The sequence below is a fragment of the Solanum dulcamara genome, chromosome 12 (genome assembly GCF_947179165.1).
Source record: "Solanum dulcamara chromosome 12, daSolDulc1.2, whole genome shotgun sequence".
Lineage (NCBI taxonomy): Eukaryota > Viridiplantae > Streptophyta > Magnoliopsida > Solanales > Solanaceae > Solanum > Solanum dulcamara.
The window spans coordinates 1,608,483-1,632,142 of NC_077248.1; the positions used below are offsets into that span (position 1 = coordinate 1,608,483).

The 23,660-nt window shown below is 31.2% G+C and overlaps 2 protein-coding genes across 2 annotated transcripts; one reads left to right on the forward strand and one right to left on the reverse strand.

Annotated features, from left to right (window-relative positions):
* The first annotated feature begins 2,022 nt into the window (after positions 1-2,022).
* LOC129876399 (probable U3 small nucleolar RNA-associated protein 11) lies at positions 2,023-7,109 on the forward strand. The gene is made up of 8 exons (XM_055951834.1): positions 2,023-2,191; positions 2,282-2,372; positions 3,396-3,487; positions 3,581-3,674; positions 3,798-3,877; positions 5,468-5,551; positions 6,596-6,695; positions 6,775-7,109. The coding sequence occupies exons 1-8, from the start codon at positions 2,136-2,138 to the stop codon at positions 6,865-6,867; spliced, it is 690 nt and encodes a 229-aa protein (XP_055807809.1). The 5' UTR covers positions 2,023-2,135; the 3' UTR covers positions 6,868-7,109.
* Positions 7,110-7,285: 176 nt separating this feature from the next.
* LOC129876398 (L-2-hydroxyglutarate dehydrogenase, mitochondrial) lies at positions 7,286-11,196 on the reverse strand. The gene is made up of 5 exons (XM_055951833.1): positions 10,847-11,196; positions 9,186-9,467; positions 8,552-8,985; positions 8,020-8,179; positions 7,286-7,671 (listed from the first exon to the last, which is right to left on the reverse strand). Exons 1-5 carry the CDS (start codon positions 11,132-11,134, stop codon positions 7,558-7,560), a joined length of 1,278 nt encoding a protein of 425 aa, XP_055807808.1. The 5' UTR covers positions 11,135-11,196; the 3' UTR covers positions 7,286-7,557.
* Between the last annotated feature and the right edge of the window lie 12,464 nt (positions 11,197-23,660).

Genomic DNA, 23,660 nt, shown 5'->3' on the forward strand with positions numbered 1-23,660 from the left:
ATAAAAAATTAGATATTCAAAAACTATACAAAAAGTACTAAGTTATAATTTTTTTCATATCAATATGATTAAAAAAAATATCTTAAAATGTTAATCAAAGTTTTATATAGTTTGACTCTCAAAAAAATTATTATGACAATTAAAATGAGACGGAGGGAGTACTTTTGATTTATTATTTTTTTAATATTCATGAAAAAAAAAACTAAAACGGTGTTTATTTTGGAGCGGAGGAATTACTTAACTTCTTGTACTATTGAGTCACGTAATTTACACTTCCAAAACACTTTTAAAATTGTCGTGTGCCAAACACAATTTTCTGTGTTCATACACCCATAGAAAATTCACTACAAATATTGATTGTAATTACAACAAGTTGACAACTAACCTACAAATGTCCTTTTTCTCTAAAAACGACAATAATGTGGAAACAAATGTCCAATGCAAATGGAAATTAAAGGGCAACTGAAAACGATAGATTTTAATTTATATTTAATGACTTCTTCATAATATTTAAGTATATCGCACCAACATTTTCTTTAGGGAAGGTACGGACGGAGTCAAGTGGGAGCAAGGAGTTACATTCAAACTCTCTTTGACGAAAAATTACTCTATAGATTCAAATTATATATATGATAAATATTGAATTTTCTTTGACTTCTTTTATACTTACTTATTCAAGTAAATAGATGTAACTGTAGCAAGACAAACATTTCAACAAAGCCAATATAGCTATAAATCTTGAGAGTCTTATAAGCGCATCTACTATACAAGTTTCACGTCTATGTTTGTGGGATCATAGATCTTGATACAAGGTTAAAATTCTAATCCTTTTGTAAAGTAAGAGCTTAGTTAAGGGTTTTTCATTTTTCTTGCTTGAACAAAAAATTTCAAGAATTTTTTCCAGGAAAAAATGCGTTTCTTCCAAGGTGTATTGTCACTTTTGCTGTGGAGTATTTAGAACTTTTGAGGGAAAAGCACCAAATTTCATCTTCCATGAAACTTCTTGGAAAGTTGGTACATCAATATTATGTATTATTGGACAAAAAAAAGACACAAAAGATGTGGCCTTTTTGGACTTTTCTTTAATCTATCACTGAATAATTAAGTGCATGCAAATCAAATCGAATTCACGATAACGTTAAAATATTTTCTACTATTACCCTTTTGTTTAATCAACTTCGTATAGATAATTAAATGTGAAATCATAAATATAAATAGTTTTTTATTGGAGTATAACTTTGTAAGTAATGTAGTTTAACTCCTAGAAAATTATAAAACTTCATTAATAAAAAGGATAAATATGAGGAAAAAATTAAACATTTCTCCTGAACTTTAAACAATAAATAAAGCTCTATAAATTCAGTTAATATAAAATAAGAGGAGTAATAGGAATTCACGATAACACTATCTAAAGAAAAAGGTTATCAACCAGGTGTACTTACTTCTACAGAAATGTTATTCAACGAGAACTTAATGTAACTTTATTAATTTATAATTAGAGTAAATGAATTTCATTAGTTTCTAGCCTTCTTACGTGCCTTCACTTTAATTTTTGAAATTATCTTTCGTATCATAGTTATTTTGCTAGATACATGTATCAGACGCATTCAAATATATGTATCTCGGATACATGCAAGTCAAATTAGGTATAATTTATTCCAAATACATTGTATCCAAGCGTGATTTGCATATATTTGGGACACACAAATTACCTCTCTCGCTTGCTTCTCTCCTTATGTATATGGTATCAAAAATATATGTATCTAGTATTAAAGATGCATATATCCAGGGGGAGATTTGAAGAAGTGTTATATTGAACTTGAAATTTGTATAAAATTATTAATTAGTAAGACAATATGTAATTAGTAAGAATGTTTAGGTAGTTTTTTGGGTAAAGAGTTTCCCATTTACAAATCACAAGAAATATTGGGTTTATTTGACTGAAATACCCTTGGCCCAAACCTCACTTAGCCCATCCTACCCAAAAATTCTAAGCCCATCACCTTAGTAGCCCAAATTCTAATCCATGTTCTTCTTCCTCGCTTTTGTTTTCCCTAATTTTAGGGTTGTTCTTCTGGGAAAAAGGTGAAATCTTTTGAAGAATACTCGTCGTTGTTGAATTAATCAATTGTAAAATGTCATCGTTCAAGAATGCTATTCCTAGACGAGCTCACAAGGAGCGAGCTCAGCCGTAAGTGATTCTCTAATTACTTTCATACATGCTGATTATATGTGCTTTTGAGTTGATTTGGTTTAATATTGTTGTAAATTTTTTAATCAGACAAGCAAGGAAAAAATTTGGGTTGCTTGAGAAACACAAAGATTATGTGGTACGGGCGACAGCATTCCACAAAAAGGAGCAGGCTTTACAGGTAAATTTTGCTGTTTTTGTATTGTTCTACAGGGAATTGAAAGCTTTAGAAGTTAGAAGAAAACGTAGATACGGAATTAGTTGAATTTGAAGTATTCTATAGCTTGATATGTTGGCTTATAGAGTACATGACCCTAGATAGGAACGTTTAGATACAGAATTAGTTGAATTCAAAGTATTCTATAGCTTGATATGTTATATCTTCAGTTTACAAAGGACATGGCCTTAGATAAAAAGTTTGGAGGTGGAGTATTAGGGTAGTAGGCTGTTGTGTGTTGGAGTATTTTTATGAGGAAGAGGCACGGAGCTAATCTCCTCTTCTCATCTTCTCCCTTTTTAGTAGTCTTACCTAGTATTTGTATGGAACTCTATTCTTCAATTTTTTATGAATGTTGTTTTGTTGTCGTTTTCATTACACTTCTTTTGAGCCGAGGGTCTATCAGCTACTCCACAAAGGTAAGGTCTGTGTACATCCTATCTTCCCCATATCCTACTTGTGGGATTACACTGGGTATGTTGTTGTTGTTATTGGTATAGCTTGATATGTGATTGAGACATGAATAAGTTTAGGGTTGTGGGATATTTTCTGCAAGGCACAACTTTGTTTTTCCACTAAGAAAAAGACAGAAAGAAGGAATGGAAGAAAGAAAGAAGGTCAGTTTGCAACAATGGGGCTTTTACAGTTCATTTATATTAAAAGATCAAAACCATTGAGCCCCCATGATTAGCTCAATTGGCAAAGGTTGAGAACTTATTCTTTGGTCACAAGTTCAAGAACTAAGTTGAGTATTTAAGTGGAGAAGGGCGGGCCCATCATCCGCAGTTTCAAAGGCTGCGTTGGCTGATTTCTAGGTGATATGAAAAAGATTGAAATCCTTGATTGTGTTTTGCAAGTAGTCCTTTTGAAGGGATTCTTACATGTTTTTTTGGTTTTTTAATGGTAGTACCTTTATCTTTGCCCTCAATGATCATTTACATTTTATATGATTAGATATGTGAATGATATTTGTTATTTTCCTTACAGAAACTCAAGGAAAAAGCAGCATTTCGAAATCCAGATGAGTTCTACTTCAAGATGGTTAAAACAAAAACTGTTGACGGAGTGCACAAATTGGAGTAAGATACAAATATACTTATCTTTTGGTTGAGCTAATTTCTTCCTCAGTTGTGATTGACCTGACTTGTTGGACACTGTTTCCATTTTTCTAGGGGCCAAGCTAATAAATACACTCAGGAGGAACTCATGTTAATGAAGACTCAGGATATAGGCTATATTTTACAGAAAGTTCAGAGTGAGAAGAAGGTTTACTGTTGCTTATTGTGGTTCATGTTGTAATTACTTTCTTTTTCTTTCTCTCTTTGTTGATCCCTAGAATTGGGAAGTTTCTTCTGCTTCCTTCTTGTCAACAACTCTTATTGTATGCAGAAAATTGAGAAGTTAACTGCCATGCTGCACTCGCTTGATAATCAGCCATCAAATAGACGTGTCTTCTATGCCGAAGACAGGTTAGAAACACCTCTTTAATTCTTTGTCCATTCTTACACATTCAGCATACAGGATTGAAATAACGTACATTCTTGTGTTAACCTGTGTATGCAGTCAAATAACAAGCATGTTTGGGAACATCTATTTGAATGTAATTTACCTGAGAATTCTCGTTCAATATTTAACTATCTTCATGGGTTGATATATCATTCAACTTCAGAAAATAGTTCACTGTTATCATACAACTAAAGACTCATTTGGAGCCATCTATTTGATGGTCATTCATTGGCCTGACAAATTCCCTCCTGTATGGTAGCATTATCTCTAATGGATGCCAAAGCTTTGTTCACAAACTATCTTTAAATTTTACCTAACTCTAGTTTCATTGGTCCTAATAAAATAGCCAATCAGGCAGCTTCCCGATTAAATTTAGTGCCACTCACGACTGAACCTCTCAGGAGACTGAATTGTTGAAAGCTAAGTTGCTCAAACTAGTGTTATCAAAGGGGAAAAGCGCAAAAACTTCTAAGGTCCATTGGGGCGTTAAGCGCAGAGCACAAATAAAGTGTGGACTTTAATGAAAAAAGGCGCAAATGGAGAGAAAAAGATACAAAATATATATTTTAGTCCAAGACCAATACTTATAAACATGAATGATAAATATATGACCAAGAAATTGAGAAAAAAGTATGATATAGTGAAATATCAATTGTTTAGTGTCACTTCTTCAAAAGAGGCTCATTAGCAAGAAAAAGTTTGCCTTAGAACCTTGATGACCATACTGAAGCGCACATAAAACGAGGTGAGGCTCTCAACATGTTTTGAGCCTCGCTTTAGGGCTTAAGCACGCTTAAAGTGCACCTTGGACTACACTGGCTCAGACTCGGGTTCGGGTGTCCGATACGGGTGCAGATGAGATTCGGGGATACAGATCCATGTATGGATACGGGTGCGGGGATTCAGTTAAAAATAATTCAAATATCTAAAAATAAAGTTATAAAACCTAAATTATGAGATATTATGTGGAAAAATTGAGGAGTTAATATTGATCAAGAGGAGAATCCTGGAAGGAGATAAAAGCAAAGGGAGTGCAATAGAAATTTATATATACAAGGTATTCCGTTTTCTTCAATTTCACCTTAGTTTTTGTTTTGATTACATCAATCATTGAATCTGTCCAAAATTTCTCCCTCAAATTTGGTCAAAGTATCCAAACCCAGTTGACCAGATCGGATACAAATCCCACACCCACGTCACGCTGAAAGTGAAGAGTCCGAGCAACTTAGGTTGAAAGTAAGTGAAGTATGGGCTCTTTGGAAAAAATAAACAAAGAAATAAGAAATACTGAATCATTGAAACTGTGCAAGTATCTCAGTGCAAGCTTGAATATGGAAGTGGGATTTCAGCATCTCAGGACTTTTCAGTATCTTTTCCTTGTTTCCTGTTTTTAGCTTTGTTTGTTTAGGCCTCAAACAATCAGGCAATGCCATTTTCTTTTATCATTATCTTGATTCTCTCTCCTATATATCCCACATATTTGAGAAGATCTTTCTTTGTGTTGCAGTGCCATATTCAAATTCCCTTACTTTCTCTGTTTTGTTTATGTTCAGGGAGGAAGCAGAAGAGCTAGCGTCTAAAGCTTCAGAACGTAGCAATCTGGCTGCTTCTGGGAACTTGCCTAGCAGTATTAGAAGGTAATCATACAACAACAACAACATACCCAGTGAAATTCCACAAGTGGGGTCTGGGGAGGATAGATAGAGTGTACGCAGACGAAAGACCCTCGGCTCAAAGTAACAGTCCCAAGAAAGGGAGAATAGCAGTATAATATATATATATATAGCTGAAACGAAAGGTGATGCAAATTCTATAAGACAAGCACAATACCAATATCAAGATAATGGGATCATCAAGGACAATAACAACACAACTATAATGGCATGCCTAGACCTAAGACCAACCCTAAACCATCACAGAGCAAGACAAACATTATATCCCTGCTAGCCTTCTACCCTAATACGTGACCTCTACTCCTTTCCGTTTAAGGTCATGTCCTCGGTGATATGAAGTTGCGTCATATCCTGTCTAATCCATGGAGTTTCAGAACATTCACAAGCTGATTCGTGGATTCTCAGTTATAAAAAAAATAAAAAAGGAAAAAAGAAGAATTCATCAATTGCTTTCCAAACTTACATATCTTTTTATCCATATAGCTGATAAATATTTTGAAATGGTTGGTCCTTTTATACAAAAACTGGTCCTCTACATTTTATTGAATGATGTTGCAATACCTTGGTTTTCTGTTAAACATTGGAGGCATTTATTTCTTGAAGCTGAGGGTAGTTTCTTCCTTATTCGATCCTTTCCTTCACTTCAACCCCAACCAAGCACTTTGTAACTGCTGAAAGGAAGGAAGGAATGCAATTAAAAGAAACAGTATCCACTGTGGATATGCCTGAAAGAACCTTAATCTGTTCATTTTATTTGATATTTCAAATGTTGTCGTATTGAAGCTTCTGCAAATCGTTTTTCAAAATCTGCTATTACAAATGCCTTCAACACTCTGCGCAGAAGTGTGAGATCCAATTTGGTTATGGGAATTGCTTTGATCCTTTTATTTTATTTCTTTATGCTGGGTAGTGGCAGATTTGTGCACTTTCATAAATGTGTGCGCTAATTTTCCTTTGTTTTCAAAGCAAAGTTTGTCAACTTTTTCATTATTGGAATCTTGTGAGCAGGAAGACAGCTACATCTTACAGAGAGTTGGAAGCAAGAAAGAGCAGAGTAAGAGATTTAGAGAAAGTATACATGGATATGGCAATGCAGAAAGAATTACAGGTATATTTAAGGTTATATATTTTCCGTATTCAAGGATTTTGAACGATGATCTTAGAATAATTCTTTTTATGTTAACCAGAAATCGGGAAGGAAGCGCAAACTTCGTGAAGAAGAGCTTGTTAACCCAACAACCAAACCTGTCTACAAGTGGAGACAAGAACGTAAACGATGAGAATTTTTATGTTGTAATACATGCACGATGAAGTTTTTTGGATGGTCATATCAAGGTTGAACAGTTGCCTAGTTGGCTTTATCGGGTATTGAAGCTCTACAATATTTTGAGTTGCTTCTGTCAGGGTGAAATCTTATATGCATTGTTCTCTTCGAGAAATCTGAAGTAGATGGTTATTTTATCATGAATCATATTGTTGAAAATCTTATAACTTTTTTATAGAATATTAAGATTATTAGCAATTCCAGCTGATGTTAAGAGGCTCTGGATTTGTTGTGTACTGAGAGTCAATTGTTAGAATGGTAATTTCTTCCATAATTATTTGCATTTGCTTCTAGAAATTGCTGTGTATTGGTGCAAATGCATGGTAAACTTACTCCTACTAGGCTGAGTTATCCTTAATTTCATTTTCTGATCATGTAGAACAACAAGGCATAGTACTTAAGACTATCTAAGTTTCTAGTTTTGGGTACAAACAGAATTCAGTTGCCCACAACTCTCTTGCCACTGCTTAAAGTCACCAGTGCATCTTCTTTGTCCCACCAAGTCACTAGAAAGTACAATATATCCTTCTTACATGGTGAAATTTCAATTATAATACATTTCTTTGACTATAGAGTTCTCCAAATCAACATCTGAAACTTCTTGCAAGATTGAATATGAATTCAGTGCGAGCAGAAGAATCTCGTATTATTTCAGTAGTTTAGCAGCAACATGTTCTGCAATAGCCATACTGGAAGTTAAGCCTGGTGATTCAATCCCAAACAGGTTAACTAAACCAGATATACCGTGAATGTCCTCTCCCTGCAAAACAAGTGTTTTATAGACTGTTTAGCAGATGGAACAACAATTGAAATATAATTGAAAACAAGAAACATGAAAGGTAACAAAAAATGTCTCTGCATCAGGTGATTCCAACAATTCTTGTATGAGAAGTTAGGGAAAAGACCCGATCAGACTATTTTCTATAACTTGGTCACAGGGAAAAGAACTGAACCGTTAATGTTCTGTCTGTCAGACCAGCTGTGCTTAATTTTGGCAAACTTAAAGAATTGCTTGTGATCAGAGTAGTATAATACAAGGGATGAAAAGATCTACTTCTGAACTTAAGGGACCATTTGGGTTAAAAACTCAGAATAAGTTCGATATTACCTGAACTACAAAATCGGTAGGACCCTCTTCTGGACCAGAAAGCTTTGGTCTGATGCCTGCATAACCTGGCTCCAAAGATCCATCCTTCAGACCAGGGTAGTATTTTCTTATCGCTGGGTAGAATTGATTTGCACGGTCTTCATGCACAGAGTAATCGAACCTAGAATATCATAAGCACATCATATCGGAGATGAGAATTCTTCTGCTTCTGTCAGTTTCGTAATGCAAGAAGAGTAACCATTTTCAACATAAAGCAGTTTTTTCGACTGTTCTGCAATTCTATTTTGCATTTTGTAAAGAATGTAGCAGGCTAGAGTACTCAAAAGGAGAAGATGCTTTCCAACCTTCCAAGGTGCAAAACTTTACATTATCTGTCTAAACATTCATCATTACAAGTTCTTGAAACAGTGAAATTTTTGATAGTAGAATAACTAGTTCAAGAACCATCACTATCAAATTTACCCACATAAAATTTCTTAGAAGAATGGATATCAGTTGTTATCGTGTGTGCTCAGTCTCAATGAGAACTTACATGTTGAGGAAGCTCGGAATATCATCAATTCCTTTAATCCATTCGACGTCAGGACCAAACTTGACTTGGCCATTCAAATCCAAGGTAACATGCACTCCAAGGCCACCAACCTCAGGTATCGGATAAATCAAGTGCTTGAAAGGGGATTTAGTGTTTGAAAGCGTGAAGTAGCAACCACGAGCATAATGAGAAGCAGGTATAATATTATCTGGTAGGCCTTTCATTCGTTTTGCAATGGCTGGAGCGCTTAAGCCTGCAGAATTCACTACAAGCTTTGGAATAAGCATTAGTTCAGAGTCCAATTCAGACCTCCCATTCCAGTTTGCAAGGGCATTGCTCCCAGAAACATGAATTTGAATTTGATTCCCTTCAATATGACCACCAATAGCAGCAGTATTGTAAGAGAAAGTTGCCCCATGACTTTCAGCTTCGCCCTAAACCCATGGTATGGTCATAGTCCTGTCAATTTTACATCAATGATTCTAAAAAGGTAAACAAATGATGATAAATCGAGATCTTCTAAGTAAAGAGAATTTTTTTCCCAAAGTTCTAAAGAATGAGCTCTTTGGATGTTGATTCGCAATCAGTCAATACGACATAATATACTTGGAGACTGAATGATGAGAAGCATTACCACCAATGATAGCATCAAGGAATGACTATCCACTATTCCTGAGGAAGGCGACCATAAAGCTTTAATACATTGCAATTCAGGCTCCAGTGTAGCAGCTTCATACCCCTCCATCATTCTCAGACCCTCAACCCCATTTTGAATTCCTCGAGTCATGAAAGCGCTCAACCTTGGAACCTCTGATAATCCAGTAGCAACTATTAGCTTGCCAATCTGCTTGTGTGGAATTTCATGGTCTTTGCAATACTTGTAGAGCAATTCTTTCCCTCTAACACAGAAAGATGCCTGCGATAAAGTTAGAAAAGTTAAAGCTCATGAGTGGCATGTGGGAGATCCTTGAAGTAGAACTACTTATGATAGTTTTTGAAACTTCACATCTATTACATCCCACATCTCAAAAATGACACTTACTTTATAATTATTCCCAGTTCTAGATGTAAAGAGGAGAAGCATAACCAGTCAGTTAGACACAACTTTCACCACCAAAGCTTAAGAGATACCTCTATTTTCTCCTCTTCCAAATAGCAGGGAATACTCCCTTGATTTATTAGCTGTATCAAAATTCAAGCTTCCCATTCATGCTTGCTCAGTAACTATAGAAGCAAGATTACAGCCGCAGACAAGAAACCCGAACAATTAGCAGAATTATCAAATTCAAACTTTCAGTTACGCTTAATTGAAAATCAAAATTCAGAGTATCAGTTCATGGTTAATGGCGGGTAATTCTTGCAAAAGACCAAAAACTTGATTGATCAGCAGTATCAAAATTCAAACCTCCAGTTCAAGCTTAACAGGGAAGGATCAAAAACAAGATTACAATAGAGTAGAAAAGTACACAATAAACTGATTTCTTCCTATATGTTCAAGCTTTGGTGGACAGAGTTAACCCGGTACTGTGCTTATGGAAGATAAATGTATAGTCAAGTGCCCGCAAGCTGGCTCAAACACTATGGTTATTAAAATGAAAAAACACAACAAACTGGATAGATTAGCAGTATAAAAATTCAATCTTCCAACTACCTTAATAGGGAATCCTTATCAGTTAAAAGAAACAAGAGACAATTAATAAGTAGTATCAAATTTCAAACTTTAAGCAAATGCTTATTGGGGTATTCATAAAAATAAGACATATTTCATAAACAAACACTCAAACTTAACCTCAGCTAAGGTGAATTATTCTTAAAATGTGCATAACTTTTTACCCTGATGTCGGATTAATGAGCGGTTTGTTTTGCTGTAAACTAGACCCATAGACCTTTGCAAATACACACTCGAACGTTGAGAGTGCACATCTACCTCAACTTAATCTCAATTGGCAAGTAAATACTTTAACTTGTCCTCATTGTATTTCGTGAACACTCAATACCAACGCGACACATAAACTTTGTAAGTTGAAGTGTTCAACTGACGCAATGGAAACAAGCTAAGGTATTCACATGTACACTCTCAAAATTCAAGTGCTTACTTGCCGGCTAAGGCCAAGTTTGAATGTCTGTCTATACATTATGTCTAAAAATAAAATCCAGACTTCCAGTAACTATTAATTAGGAATCTTCATCAGCTAAAAAGGTGAAGCTCAACCAATAAGCTAACCCCAAAATTCGATTTTTAACAAGATTGACAGTAGAAATTCGAAAGAAAAAAAAAAGAAGACAAGAAAGAACCTTGAGAGAATTAGGAGGGTAATAGATGCCAGCATGAATAACTTCACTATTACGAGAACTTGTAGCAGACCCAAAAATTGGGGCAGAATCCACAACCAAAACTTGTCTACCATGATTTACACTAAGCTCTTTAGCCACTGCGATGCCCACTATACCTGCCCCAATCACCAAACAATCCACTTTCTCCCTTGGAATTAATGATGATGAAAATGGGGTTTTTCTGGGATTACTCATATTCATGAATTTTTGGATTATTGTTTTTGTGATTGAGTTTCTGGGTTTCATCATCTTGAAAAAAGAAAAAAAAAAGTAGATCTAATGGAGAGATCTCAGATGATAAATAAAAGCTCAGCTGGATACACTAATAGCCTATTTTGATTGAATTATTTTTAAGTAGTTTATAAGTTGAAAAATATTTATAAGTTTAAAGAAAAAAGTAGGTGGCCAAATTTTTTTTTGATTTATAAACTGTTTTTAATTTATAAACTGCCTAAAATAAGTTCATCAAAATAAACTCAACTATTTATTGGAGCTTATTTTAAGCACAAAATGACTTTAAGTTGATCAGTCAAACACTCAAAAAAAACTAAAAATAGCTTATAAGTCAATTCAAACGGTCTCTAAAGTTCTTTGAGTCCCAGAAGGTTGTTGGATCACGACTATCTATTATAATAATATTTTTTTGATTTGAACTTTTTTCTGGAATGATAATTGTTTGTTGGAGAAAATGTTTATGTCACGATAATCTGATATAAAATATTATAACAATAAAATAATCGTATAATTTCATAAGTGAAAGAAATATAGAGTATATCACATTTTATTTCTATCTCATAGAAATAGAAAGACTATATTCAATAGCATTATATCAGCTTAGCTTATATTTATGTATAAATATCTTTTATATCTTATTTTACATTTTTATAAAAGATTCATACGTTATGTATAATTTTTTTCTCACAAATATAATATTATATATTTGCTATGTAGCATAATATTTTATGTTAGACGGTATGATTTTTACAAAATTTCCAAAATCGTTCGTCTCTCATATTATTAAAAGGATTTATAGTTGATTGGCTAGTTTTATTGTGAGTAATAATTTACTATAATATATTTTTCATTATTTGAACTAGAGATCAACAATATGAATAAGTTCACATAAATATTTAGGCATGAGATTAATTCTTTGGATCTTCATACACGATAAGATGCTTTGGCAATACTTATAGAATTATTATGCCAAGTAAAAACAAAAGATTCAATGAAAATATGAGATTATCAAAAAATAAGAACGAAAAAAATCTGCATATGGTGTTCATTGATTTAAATAAATCATATGATATATTATCAAGAAATTTGATGGTGCAGAAGAAGCAAGGAATTTATATTTAATATATAATTAAATGTTATATATACGTGGGAAAAAAATCATGTATGAAGAAGTTGTCACTAACATAAAAATATTAGTAGGAAATATATATTAAAAAAAATGTTGTATTGTGAGATCGACGTTGACCACGTAAATTTTAGGTTAAGTTGAAGTAAGATTGAGTATATACACTAACATTATAGTCTACACATTTAATCGACTTAAAAAAAGTAAAGCTAAAATCATATAAGTAAGAATGTAATTTTAATTTAAATGCAAACATTCAAAATACATAACAAATCTATTTACTTTTTAAGAAAATATTTTCCTTCCTACCAAACACACCCTAATAACTACATTTCTCCAAATTACAAATATTTATCGAATGATGATAACTAGTAAGTAATGAAGTTGTTGCCAAAGAAACAATAATATCTATTATATTTTTTTATCATGAATTATTTCTTTTATATCCAAGTATATGTAGATTTATCACATCATAATCGAAGGCATATTCACATTATATGTATGTTTCTTCCACTCAAAGTTAATGAAAGGGGTGACTAATAGATAATGTTTGTTGTATAATTGGTGGAAAAAAAATGTGATAGATACCTAAATTGATGATTTTCATGTATTTGTTCTATCAATAATAACTTTGAAACAAATTCAATGATTATAAAATCTTAATCAGGGATAATCTCAAACGCCTTTCTTCATATTTGACTGAATAACATTTGGTGATTTTCATGTGTTTGCTATCGATAATATAAGATCCTAAATAGGAATAATCTCAAACGCCTCTCTTCATGTTTGACTCGATAACATCAACATTCCTTATAGTTTACAATATTACATTATCACTTTTTTTTTGTTTTTTTTTGTTAACAACTCCTTCAACTTATTTTATTTTCTCTTTTATTTTTAATGTAAAAACTAATATTTCACTAATTCACCTTTACTGATATGTTGTTGTAGTAAACCTATTGAGACATTACTGGAAATTTCTTTTTGTATTAACATAATTAAATACAAAATAAAGAAAATAAATAGATTTAAACAGTTAAAATAATAATAATAATAATAAATATAATATATATATATGCTGACGTGGCGGTCCATGTGTACAAACACAATCAATTTACTTGGTTAAAGGTGTCACGTCATCACAAAAAGTATACGAAAATGTGAAAAAAATGAGTTCGGAAGGTAATAGGACTCTAGTTAAAGTGTCACGTCATTAAGATACTTGTACATTATCTCAAAAAAAAGAAGATAAATAATTATGTTCCTTCTATTCCTTCCCTATCTTAAAAATCCAAGTTTATTATGAAAATTCAAGTTCGTAGGAAATTAGGACCACAAACCCTCTATAAATACCCAATGCCTTTTATTTCATCACATTTAACATGTAGTTGAGCATCACCTCACCGAGGTTAGTTTAATTATTTTCTTTTGTTTATTATATTTTTTTACATATAATATAATCAAATATCTCTATAATATTTATCTGATTTTTTTTTACTGTTGTAGAAAATATAAAAAGTCACTCCCATAGAAAACTTGGTCTTTATCATGAATTCATGTTTTTATAAAAAGATCTTACTCTAACAACTAAATTTTTTTCAGTGATTAATTAACAATGAATATTCACTCGTCTATCGTGTATGTATACAGAGGCAAACCTCTCTGCATGATTTGTTCATAATTTTTTTGATAGTTATAGAAAATATGAAAAATCGATTTAAAATAAAATTTGGTCATTATCATGAAATCATATTGCTACATAGAGATATGATTGTAATAACTATTTTTTCCCTTTTTATTAGTGCTTAATTAATTACAAAAAAATTCCTCATTTATCATGTGTATATATATATACACACACAATCAATCCTTTCTACCACTGTATCATCTATCGCTAGTTATTGTCATAAAAAATGACTACTATAGAGAGGTCTGACTGTGGCAACTAATTTCTTTTTTGTCCAGTGATTAATTAACTACAAAAATGGCGGCACCTAATAATAATAACAGAGATCGGATCTTTGAGATTTGCATGGAGCTGGAAAATGTGAGGCACCATTTGAGTGAAATTCTTCTTCAAATGAGAGATGTTACGTTAGGAGGCACAGAAGAAGAGTTATTTTATCTGATGAGTATATATTCTAATTACTTGGAAAGAGAATTTCAGCTTGAATATGAACTTAGGACTGATTATAACTTCTTTTATCGTAGGAACTTTGATTGATTTTAATTTTCTTTCCTATATTTACGAAGATTATGAGAATTGTTATGATGGTTGATTGTTGGGAGAAAAATCGAAAAGATTTTATATACAAGAGATTTTATTCTCTTTGGATTTGAAATCCTACATCTAAATAGTGTGTTTGTGTTAAAAGTATATGTATGTTTTTCATTTTCTTTATTATCTTCACAAAATAGATGTTTCGTCTGCTGCGTATATATCAATTTTATAAATAGTTATGTAACTATCGTTTTCTTCCTCACAAATAATCACTTAACTATTATTTTCAAACACAAAATAACTAAATTTGGATTTTTCAGTAGCCCATTCATATTCTTTTAATAAGTTTATTCTTTGCCATTATGATTATGTTTGTTACAACTAATTAAGTATGAGTGTATCTATATTGTTTCTGACTTGAGATTACATAAATAATATATACACGTATATTATATCTTCATTCTCTAAAATAAATGCTTATTTAATTTTAAAATAAATATTTTTGACTTTTCAAAACTTTTGACTAAGAAAATTACAAGTCTGATGACAAAATAAAGTTCATGGAGTTGTTAATTAGTCTTGTACATGTCATCAGTCGCATTAATTAAAATGATGGTTTACATTTAATTTCCTCTGCCGTTACAATTCTCATATATGATTTACATCTCTGCATTAATTATTGCTATTTAATCACTAGAATATAGATTTGTACTTAGTTATGACTTGATAAAGATGAATAGGTTTACTTGTTTTGGAAGCACTTTCTTTTGCTACTAGTCAATTCAAAAGTCCAAGTCATTCAGCCGATCCGATTCGATCTTTATCCTTCTAAGTGATAAAAAATACACCACACTTTTTAATCAGATTTGCTCATGATAATTTGATTCTTTGTCGTCATAATAAATAAGAGAGAAAATCAAATTTAATTATATATATATTATGTATGTTTTATTGATAAGTACAAAACTTTTCAAAAAAATAGCAAAAAGAAAATTAAGATAAAAAGTGTAATTAAAGATGACATTATAATTCATAATCACATAATAAATAAAGGAGAAAAAAATGCAATGGAGTAAACAAGATTTCTCTATTGATGTCAAAAGTCACAATCACTTAAAGTATTCTCATTTTTTTGAATTTTATACCTGAATTATGAGGTGTGCGAGTTATCTACCTTAACTATCAAAACACACTGTAATTATCAATTATTTCATTTTCTTACCTGAAAGATGGTATATTTTAGGTAGGAAAAAGGAACAACTGATAGTTAAGATGTGTTCTGATTAATAGTTGGTGATAGTTTATGTAGGAAACTTGCACACCTAATAGTTCAGATATAAACCGCGAAAAACCTGAATATTTTATGTGTGTATTTTTTAGGGATAAGACATAAGTACCCTCATAAACTATAACTAAAATCTTAGCGATACACCTTAACTTAACTAGGGTTCAATTACCCCTCCCTCCCCCCCAACCCCATTGAATTCATTTTTTCTGTACTTTCGTGCAACTTTTGTGCCTATGTGGCACCTTCAACCAGGTATATTGGTCTCGTTGTATAACACACAAGCTACCACGTGTGTAAATATATATTTTTTAAAATATTTTTTTATTTTTGTTTTTGTTTTTAAAAATCTTCTTATTTTCTTTATCTTGTATTAAACTAAGCTAATATGCGTAATTTTTCTTTTTAAAAAATTTGCCTTCTACTTGAACTTCTTTATTTCATTTTCTTTAGCTTCATTCATTGTTCTTTCTCTTTTTATTTTTTCTATTGATTTTTTAAAAATTTTCTTTGCCTTTTCTTGATTCGATTTCAAACTTAATTTGAAATATATTGTATTTAAAATAAGTTAAGTTCAGATGGATACCAAAATAAGAGAAGAAGATTATATAAAGTAAAAAAAAATAACATGTTGAAATTAAAGGATACTTTTTTAAAATTTTATTATTATTTTTAATAACATATATGTAATTTTTAAAAAATAATTAAAAGTGAAAAGATAAGAAATTAATGAAAGAGAAAAAAAATAAAAATTTAAAGTGAAGAGGGAAATAAATATTTTACAGAGAAATAAATGAAAATAATTGAATCTATTAGTTTTAATGTGAATAATTATATGTACTAACTAATTGTAAAATGACCAATTAGAAAAAGATAATTTTTGCGTTGTTCACTTGCCTTCAAGAGAGTATACATACTCTCTATATCACTCAAAATTTAGGGTATATTTATTTCCTTTTAAAATAGTTTAGGAGGGCTAATATATAAGACCCTAGTTAAGTTTAGGGGTTTTGCTAAGATTTTGGTATGGTTTTTGGGGGAGGGAGGAAAGGTACTTATGCCTTCACCTTTATTAAAAAAAATAAAAATTTGATAAATAGTTGGTGATAGTTCAGATAGCAAATTCATACACTTGATAATTCAAGTATGAAATTCGAAAAATCATAGAGCTTTAAATATGATTTTGACCACTAACTCTTCGTATTATTTTTCTTCAATGCAAAGTTAATGATATATATATATATATATATATATATATATATATATATATATATATATATATATCATTAACTTTGCATTGAAGTATGAAATTTGAAAAATTATAGTACTTTAAATATGGTTTAGACTACTAACTCTTCATATTATTTTTCTTTAATGCAAAGTTAATGATATATATATGGTCCAAACAATGTAATGATATCTTAATTAATGATTTTCATGTGTTTGTTTTGATTAATAATGACCTGAAATAGATTCACTTAATATATGTTCATCATTAAACAATAAACAAAACATATAGAATTTTGACTTACTAGAAAATTTGGATTCTTTAGTATTTCCTTCATAAATAGGGGTAATTTAGAAATCTTTTCTTAAATTTAATGTCTAACACTAACCTCTTTTGTGATTAACAATATTAGGAACACAATCCCTATAAATATCAAAGACCTTAACATTTTATTTCATCACTTGTTTACATATAGTTGAACACCATCTTACAGAGGTTAGTTTATTTTTATTTTTTTTAAATTGCTTATATTTTTTTCACATTTATTGCTTCTATACCAATAAAATATCTCTATTAATGAAATTATTTATATGGAAAAAAAAATTTGATTGTTATAAGAAACATGAAAAAATCAATTTCATAAAAAGATTTGAATGTAAAAACTAATCTTTTTTTAAATCCAGTGATTTTATCGTGGAAATGACATTGTCGTCTGATGATGATGGTGACAAGAGACGCAAGATTTGCACGGAGTTGGAGAATTTGAGACACCATTTGAGAGACATTGATGCTCTGATACAAGATGCTACCTCACAAGGCATGATTGGAGTGTTGGCTATACTGATAAAAAGACGTGATGATTATTTGAAGAGAGAAACTGAACTTGAAAATGAACTTGAGATTAATTATAATACCTTTTATCGTAGGTACCTTTGATTGATAATTTATTTTCTTCCCTATAGGAAGATTATAAAAATTGTTATATTGTTGGTTGATTGTTATCGGGAAAAAAGATCTTATTATATATGCAAAAGAATAAATTTTATTCTCTCTGAATTTTAAGTATTAAGATTTTTTCAATTTCATACTTGAATTATCAAGTGGGTGAATTTGTTATCTGAATTATCACCAACGCATAAGTACCCCCTCCCCTACAAGTGCTATATCCGAAATTTCAGCGATACACCTAAATTTAACTAGGTGAATCTTAGTAGTTCAATTGGCTGGTTACCTAAACTTTTATTTTGTTGGTGAGGGTTTGATTCCTCACCTTGAAATCCCCTCATCCATTCCCCCTTCCCCTACCTCCAACCTTTTTTATATAAAAAAAGTTGAATTTTGAAATATGATAGTGTATATAAATCTTGCCTCTATCTTATGAAAATAATTAATTAAAAAATGAAAAACATACATATGTTTTAATACAAACACATCATTTAGATGTATGTGATTTTGATCATTAACTCTTCATATTATTTTTCTTCAATGCAAGGTTAATGAAAATAGTAATAGATAAAAGTTTGTTATATATATATATATAATTGGTGCAAATAATGTGATAATATCTTAATTAGTGCTTTTCATGTGTCTGTTCTGATTAATAATGACATGAAATAGATTCACTTAATATTTGATCATAAACATTAAACATTAAACAATAAACAAAACATATAGAATTTTGACTTACTAGAAAATTTGGATTTTTTATTATTTCCTTCATAAATAGGGTTAATTTAGAGATAACATTTTTTGTGATTTACAATATTAGGACCACAACCCCTATAAATATCCAAGACCTTCACATTTTATTTCATCACTTGTTTACATATAGTTGAGCACCACCTTATAGAGGTTAGTTTATTTTTATTTTTTTCAAATTGCTTATTTTTTTCACACTTATTGCTTCTATACCTATCAAATATCTCTATTAATGACATTATTTATATGAAATTTTCTTTTGATTGTTATAAGAAACATGAAAAATCAATTTCATAAAAAATTGTTATTATCGTGAATTATTGTTATAAAGAGATTTGAATGTAAAAACTAATCTTTTTTTAAATCCAGTGATTTTATCGTGGAAATGACATTGTCGTCTGATGATGATGGTGACAAGAGACGCAAGATTTGCACGGAGTTGGAGAATTTGAGACACCATTTGAGAGACATTGATGCTCTGATACAAGATGCTACCTCACAAGGCATGATTGGAGTGTTGGCTATACTGATAAAAAGACGTGATGATTATTTGAAGAGAGAAACTGAACTTGAAAATGAACTTGAGATTAATTATAATACCTTTTATCGTAGGTACCTTTGATTGATAATTTATTTTCTTCCCTATAGGAAGATTATAAAAATTGTTATATTGTTGGTTGATGGTTATCGAGAAAAAAGATCTTATTATATATGAAAAAGAATAAATTTTATTCTCTTTGAATTTGAGATCATACATCTAAATGATGTGTTTGTATTAAAAGATATGTATGTTTTTCATTTTTTAATTAATTATTTTCATAAGATAGAGGAAAGATTTATATACACTCTATGATAATTCAAAATTCAACTTTTTTTATATAAAAAAGGTTGGAGGTAAGGGGAGGGGAAATGGATGAGGGGATTTCAAGGTGAGGAATCAAACCCTCACCAACAAAATAAAAGTTTAGGTAATCAGCCAATTGAACTACAAAGATTCATCTAGTTAAATTTAGGTGTATCGCTGAAATTTCGGATAGAGCTCTTGGATGGGGGAGGGTACTTATGCCTTCACCTTTTAAAAAAAATATATAATATTTTGATAAATAGTTAGTGATAATTTAGATAACAAATTCACCCACTTGATAATTCAAGTATGAAATTTGTCATGACCCAAATTCGGGTGTGATGACACTCATCCCAACCTACCGAGATAATTCAGCCTAATATCCAACGGAAAGTAGATGTGGAAGAAAAAGAAAGGAATTAAAATTTAACTTAAGCGTAAATACGTAAAATAAACTCAAAACCCCCCAAGATTGGTTGTCATGTGTACAAGCCACTAATATATTATCGAAGTACGAAAGAAAATACAGTCACAATTTATTTGTCTCTAGAATAGGACTAAAACATTGTAAAAGAGTAAGAAGTGTCCGCTAGATGGATGTAACAGCTACCTCAACACTCGAGATGACAGCCTCAGAATTCGTAGGAAACACTAGGAGATCAAACAGGTCCGGGCTTACAACCTACACAAGTGTAGAAGCAAGGGGTGAGTACCAAACAACATGGTACTCAGCAAGTGGATAACTAAAACAAAGTAAAGCTCGATAGATACAAGTAATCCTGTCATCCCAACTACAACCTGAATAAAACAAGCCCAACTCTACACTTGTACAATAATAACAGTAATACAGTCCACGAATACTTATTAATAGTCTCATCAATGAATCATATCAAGTCAAGTTCAGCATATACAGAGCAATAAAGAGGTAAACACAAATTCACAAATATCAACAAAATGCGATGCAATGTAATGAGATGATGCATGTCTTTCTTATCGGTACACATCCGCTGAATTACAGTCTGGAATCCATGAGTGACATTTCTGTCCATGTAACCTGCCACGGAGTGTGTGACCCGTCCCATCAATATATATATCCTACCATGGAGCATGTGCCCCGACCTCTTTCTTTCATAATACCTGCCACGGAGCGTGTGGTCTGACCTCTTTATTTCATAATATCTGCCACGGAGCGTGTGGCCCGACCTATTTTGTTTCATATCATTTTCAGTATCAATACAATATGTCAGAATCAATGCAATCAATTCATGTTCATATAATTCACGATAATAACATGACAACAACAATAATTTTTTCTATCTCACATCAACATAGTCATTTCACATGTCCAAAATAAATTAATAATCACAATATATAAATTCCACCAATACATGTCATTAGATCACCATTTTATACCCCTCATCTCTATTTTTAAGGCCAATCATACTGTCAATAACCAGTCTAATTCTCATTACTCCCTAGTACACATAACACGGAAATACAAACATCTACAAACTTAAATTGAGGTTTAGAAATTCGCTAGCTTTAATTATTCAAGCAGTCACTCTGGGACTTGAGCCTCCCTTTTCGTTGGGCCTCCAAATCAACGTAATCTAGTCAAATAAATAATCACAATAAGATTTTGAAACTAACAACACCCTTATTACCATATGTCTAGCCTAGACCCAAAAATTTAAGTAAATCTATAAACATGTTTCTAATCTTGATGCCACTTAATATGTCAACTTCCATATTTTCTGAATTTAAAAACTAGGGTTAAACCTCAACTAAATTGAATAATCATTTTAAAACTTGAGCCTTTCGTAACGCTTTCGAATGATCAAAATATGTTCAAATACATAATCTTCATAAGAATACGAATCCAATGACACTCATATTGCTATATTTATTTTCGGATTAAAAATTGGGTCAGAAAATCATCCCGGGTCATTGAAGTCAAATCTGGAAAAAAAAATCCGATTATGTTCATTCATGATAAAATAAACTCACATGTCAAATTTCAGCTAAAACAAATTGTTATTCGATCCCCAAATCAAGATTTTAGGTGAAGAACCCTAGGGTCATATTTTCTTATTGCAGCATTATTTCTCCATCGATATACCCTAAAAATATGTTCATAATCACATGAAAAAATTTAATAAAAAGGATTAGAATAATTACCTTGACGCTTTGGAATGAAAATCCCTATTTTTTTCTTCTACTTTATTTTTCTTTTCCCCTTTCTTTTTTTTCTTCCTCCGTATTTTTTTCAGTTTCTACGTTGTTGTTTTTTTTGTTTACGCCACCGCTCATCTGATGGCTTAATGCCATATTTATATATATATATATATATATATATATATATTATTTTTCTTTTATTATTATTTATTTCCCTATTTTTATTTTCTAAATTAATCCCGTACTAAAAATGACAAACCCTAGTAACATATTTTATTAAATATAAGAAAAGTGGTATAGGGTATAAAATAAATTCACACTTTAGCCATCAATTAAATTAATTCTCTAAAATTATTTCTCAACAAATTAACCAAAGTTACCGAATAGTCCAAATAATCCATTAAAATTTTACGGGAAGGATTTCGTATGAAAGGAGGAGGATTCATTCTCAAAATGACCTAACGGGTCATTACAAAATTCAAAAAATCTTAATACTTTAAATATGATTTTGATCATTAACTCTTCATATTATTTTTCTTCAATGCAAAGTTAATGAAAATAGTAATAGATAAAAGTTTGTTATATATATATATATAATTGGTGCAAATAATGTGATAATATCTTAATTAGTGCTTTTCATGTGTCTGTTCTGATTAATAATGACATGAAATAGATTCACTTAATATTTGATCATAAACATTAAACATTAAACAATAAACAAAACATATAGAATTTTGACTTACTAGAAAATTTGGATTTTTTATTATTTCCTTCATAAATAGGGGTAATTTAGAGATAACATTTTTTGTGATTTACAATATTAGGACCACAACCCCTATAAATATCCAAGACCTTCACATTTTATTTCATCACTTGTTTACATATAGTTGAGCACCACCTTATAGAGGTTAGTTTATTTTTATTTTTTTCAAATTGCTTATTTTTTTCACATTTATTGCTTCTATACCTATCAAATATCTCTATTAATGACATTATTTATATGAAATTTTCTTTTGATTGTTATAAGAAAAATGAAAAAAATAAATTTAATAAAAAATTGTTATTATCGTGAATTATTGTTTTAAAGAGATTTGAATGTAAAAACTAATCTTTTTTTAAATTCAGTGATTTTATCGTGGAAATGACATTGTCGTCTAATGATGATGGTGACAAGAGACGCAAGATTTGCACAGAGTTGGATAATTTGAGACGTCATTTGTCACGATCCAAAATGGGCCGCGAGTGGCACCCACACTTAACCTCCTAGGTGGAAAAACCAATGATACAAACCCCAACTAATAAATATAACAATAACGCGGAAGCTCAAATAAATATGTTTTTCCCAAAACCTGAAAGTCATCACATGAAGGACATCTAAATTCTAAAACTAGGTCTGAAAATATCAACACCAGAATAAACAATTAACATAGTGTGTCCGAAAACTAAGGACGTCATGCCATGACAAGAGATTCCATCGCCAGCTAGAAGGATAGCTCACCCTACAATCCGATGAATTGGAGACTGACTAGAACTGAAGTCGAGTCGAAGCCAATGGAACACTCGTTGCACCCTACAAAATAAAACAAGAAAAAATACAAGTAGGGGTCAGTACAGGACAACTTGTACTGAGTGAGTATCATCGGCCGACTCAAAATAGGAATCAATATGCAATAAGTAATAGTGGAAAATCGACCGTAACACTTAACAAGTGGCAACCAACAAGATCAAGATCAAGTGACAACACAATGAACAATTTCATAACCAATCAACAATATTAAGATCACACATGAGGACTCAAGCCTCCATATCACATCCTTTTGGAAAATGAGTTATTGGAGATTGAGTAGTATTAAGTCATTTTAATTTATTTTCCTTTAATATTACCGTACCGGAACGTGACACCCGATCCAAATATACCATGTCAGAGCGTGACACCCGATCCAAATATACCATGTCAGAACGTG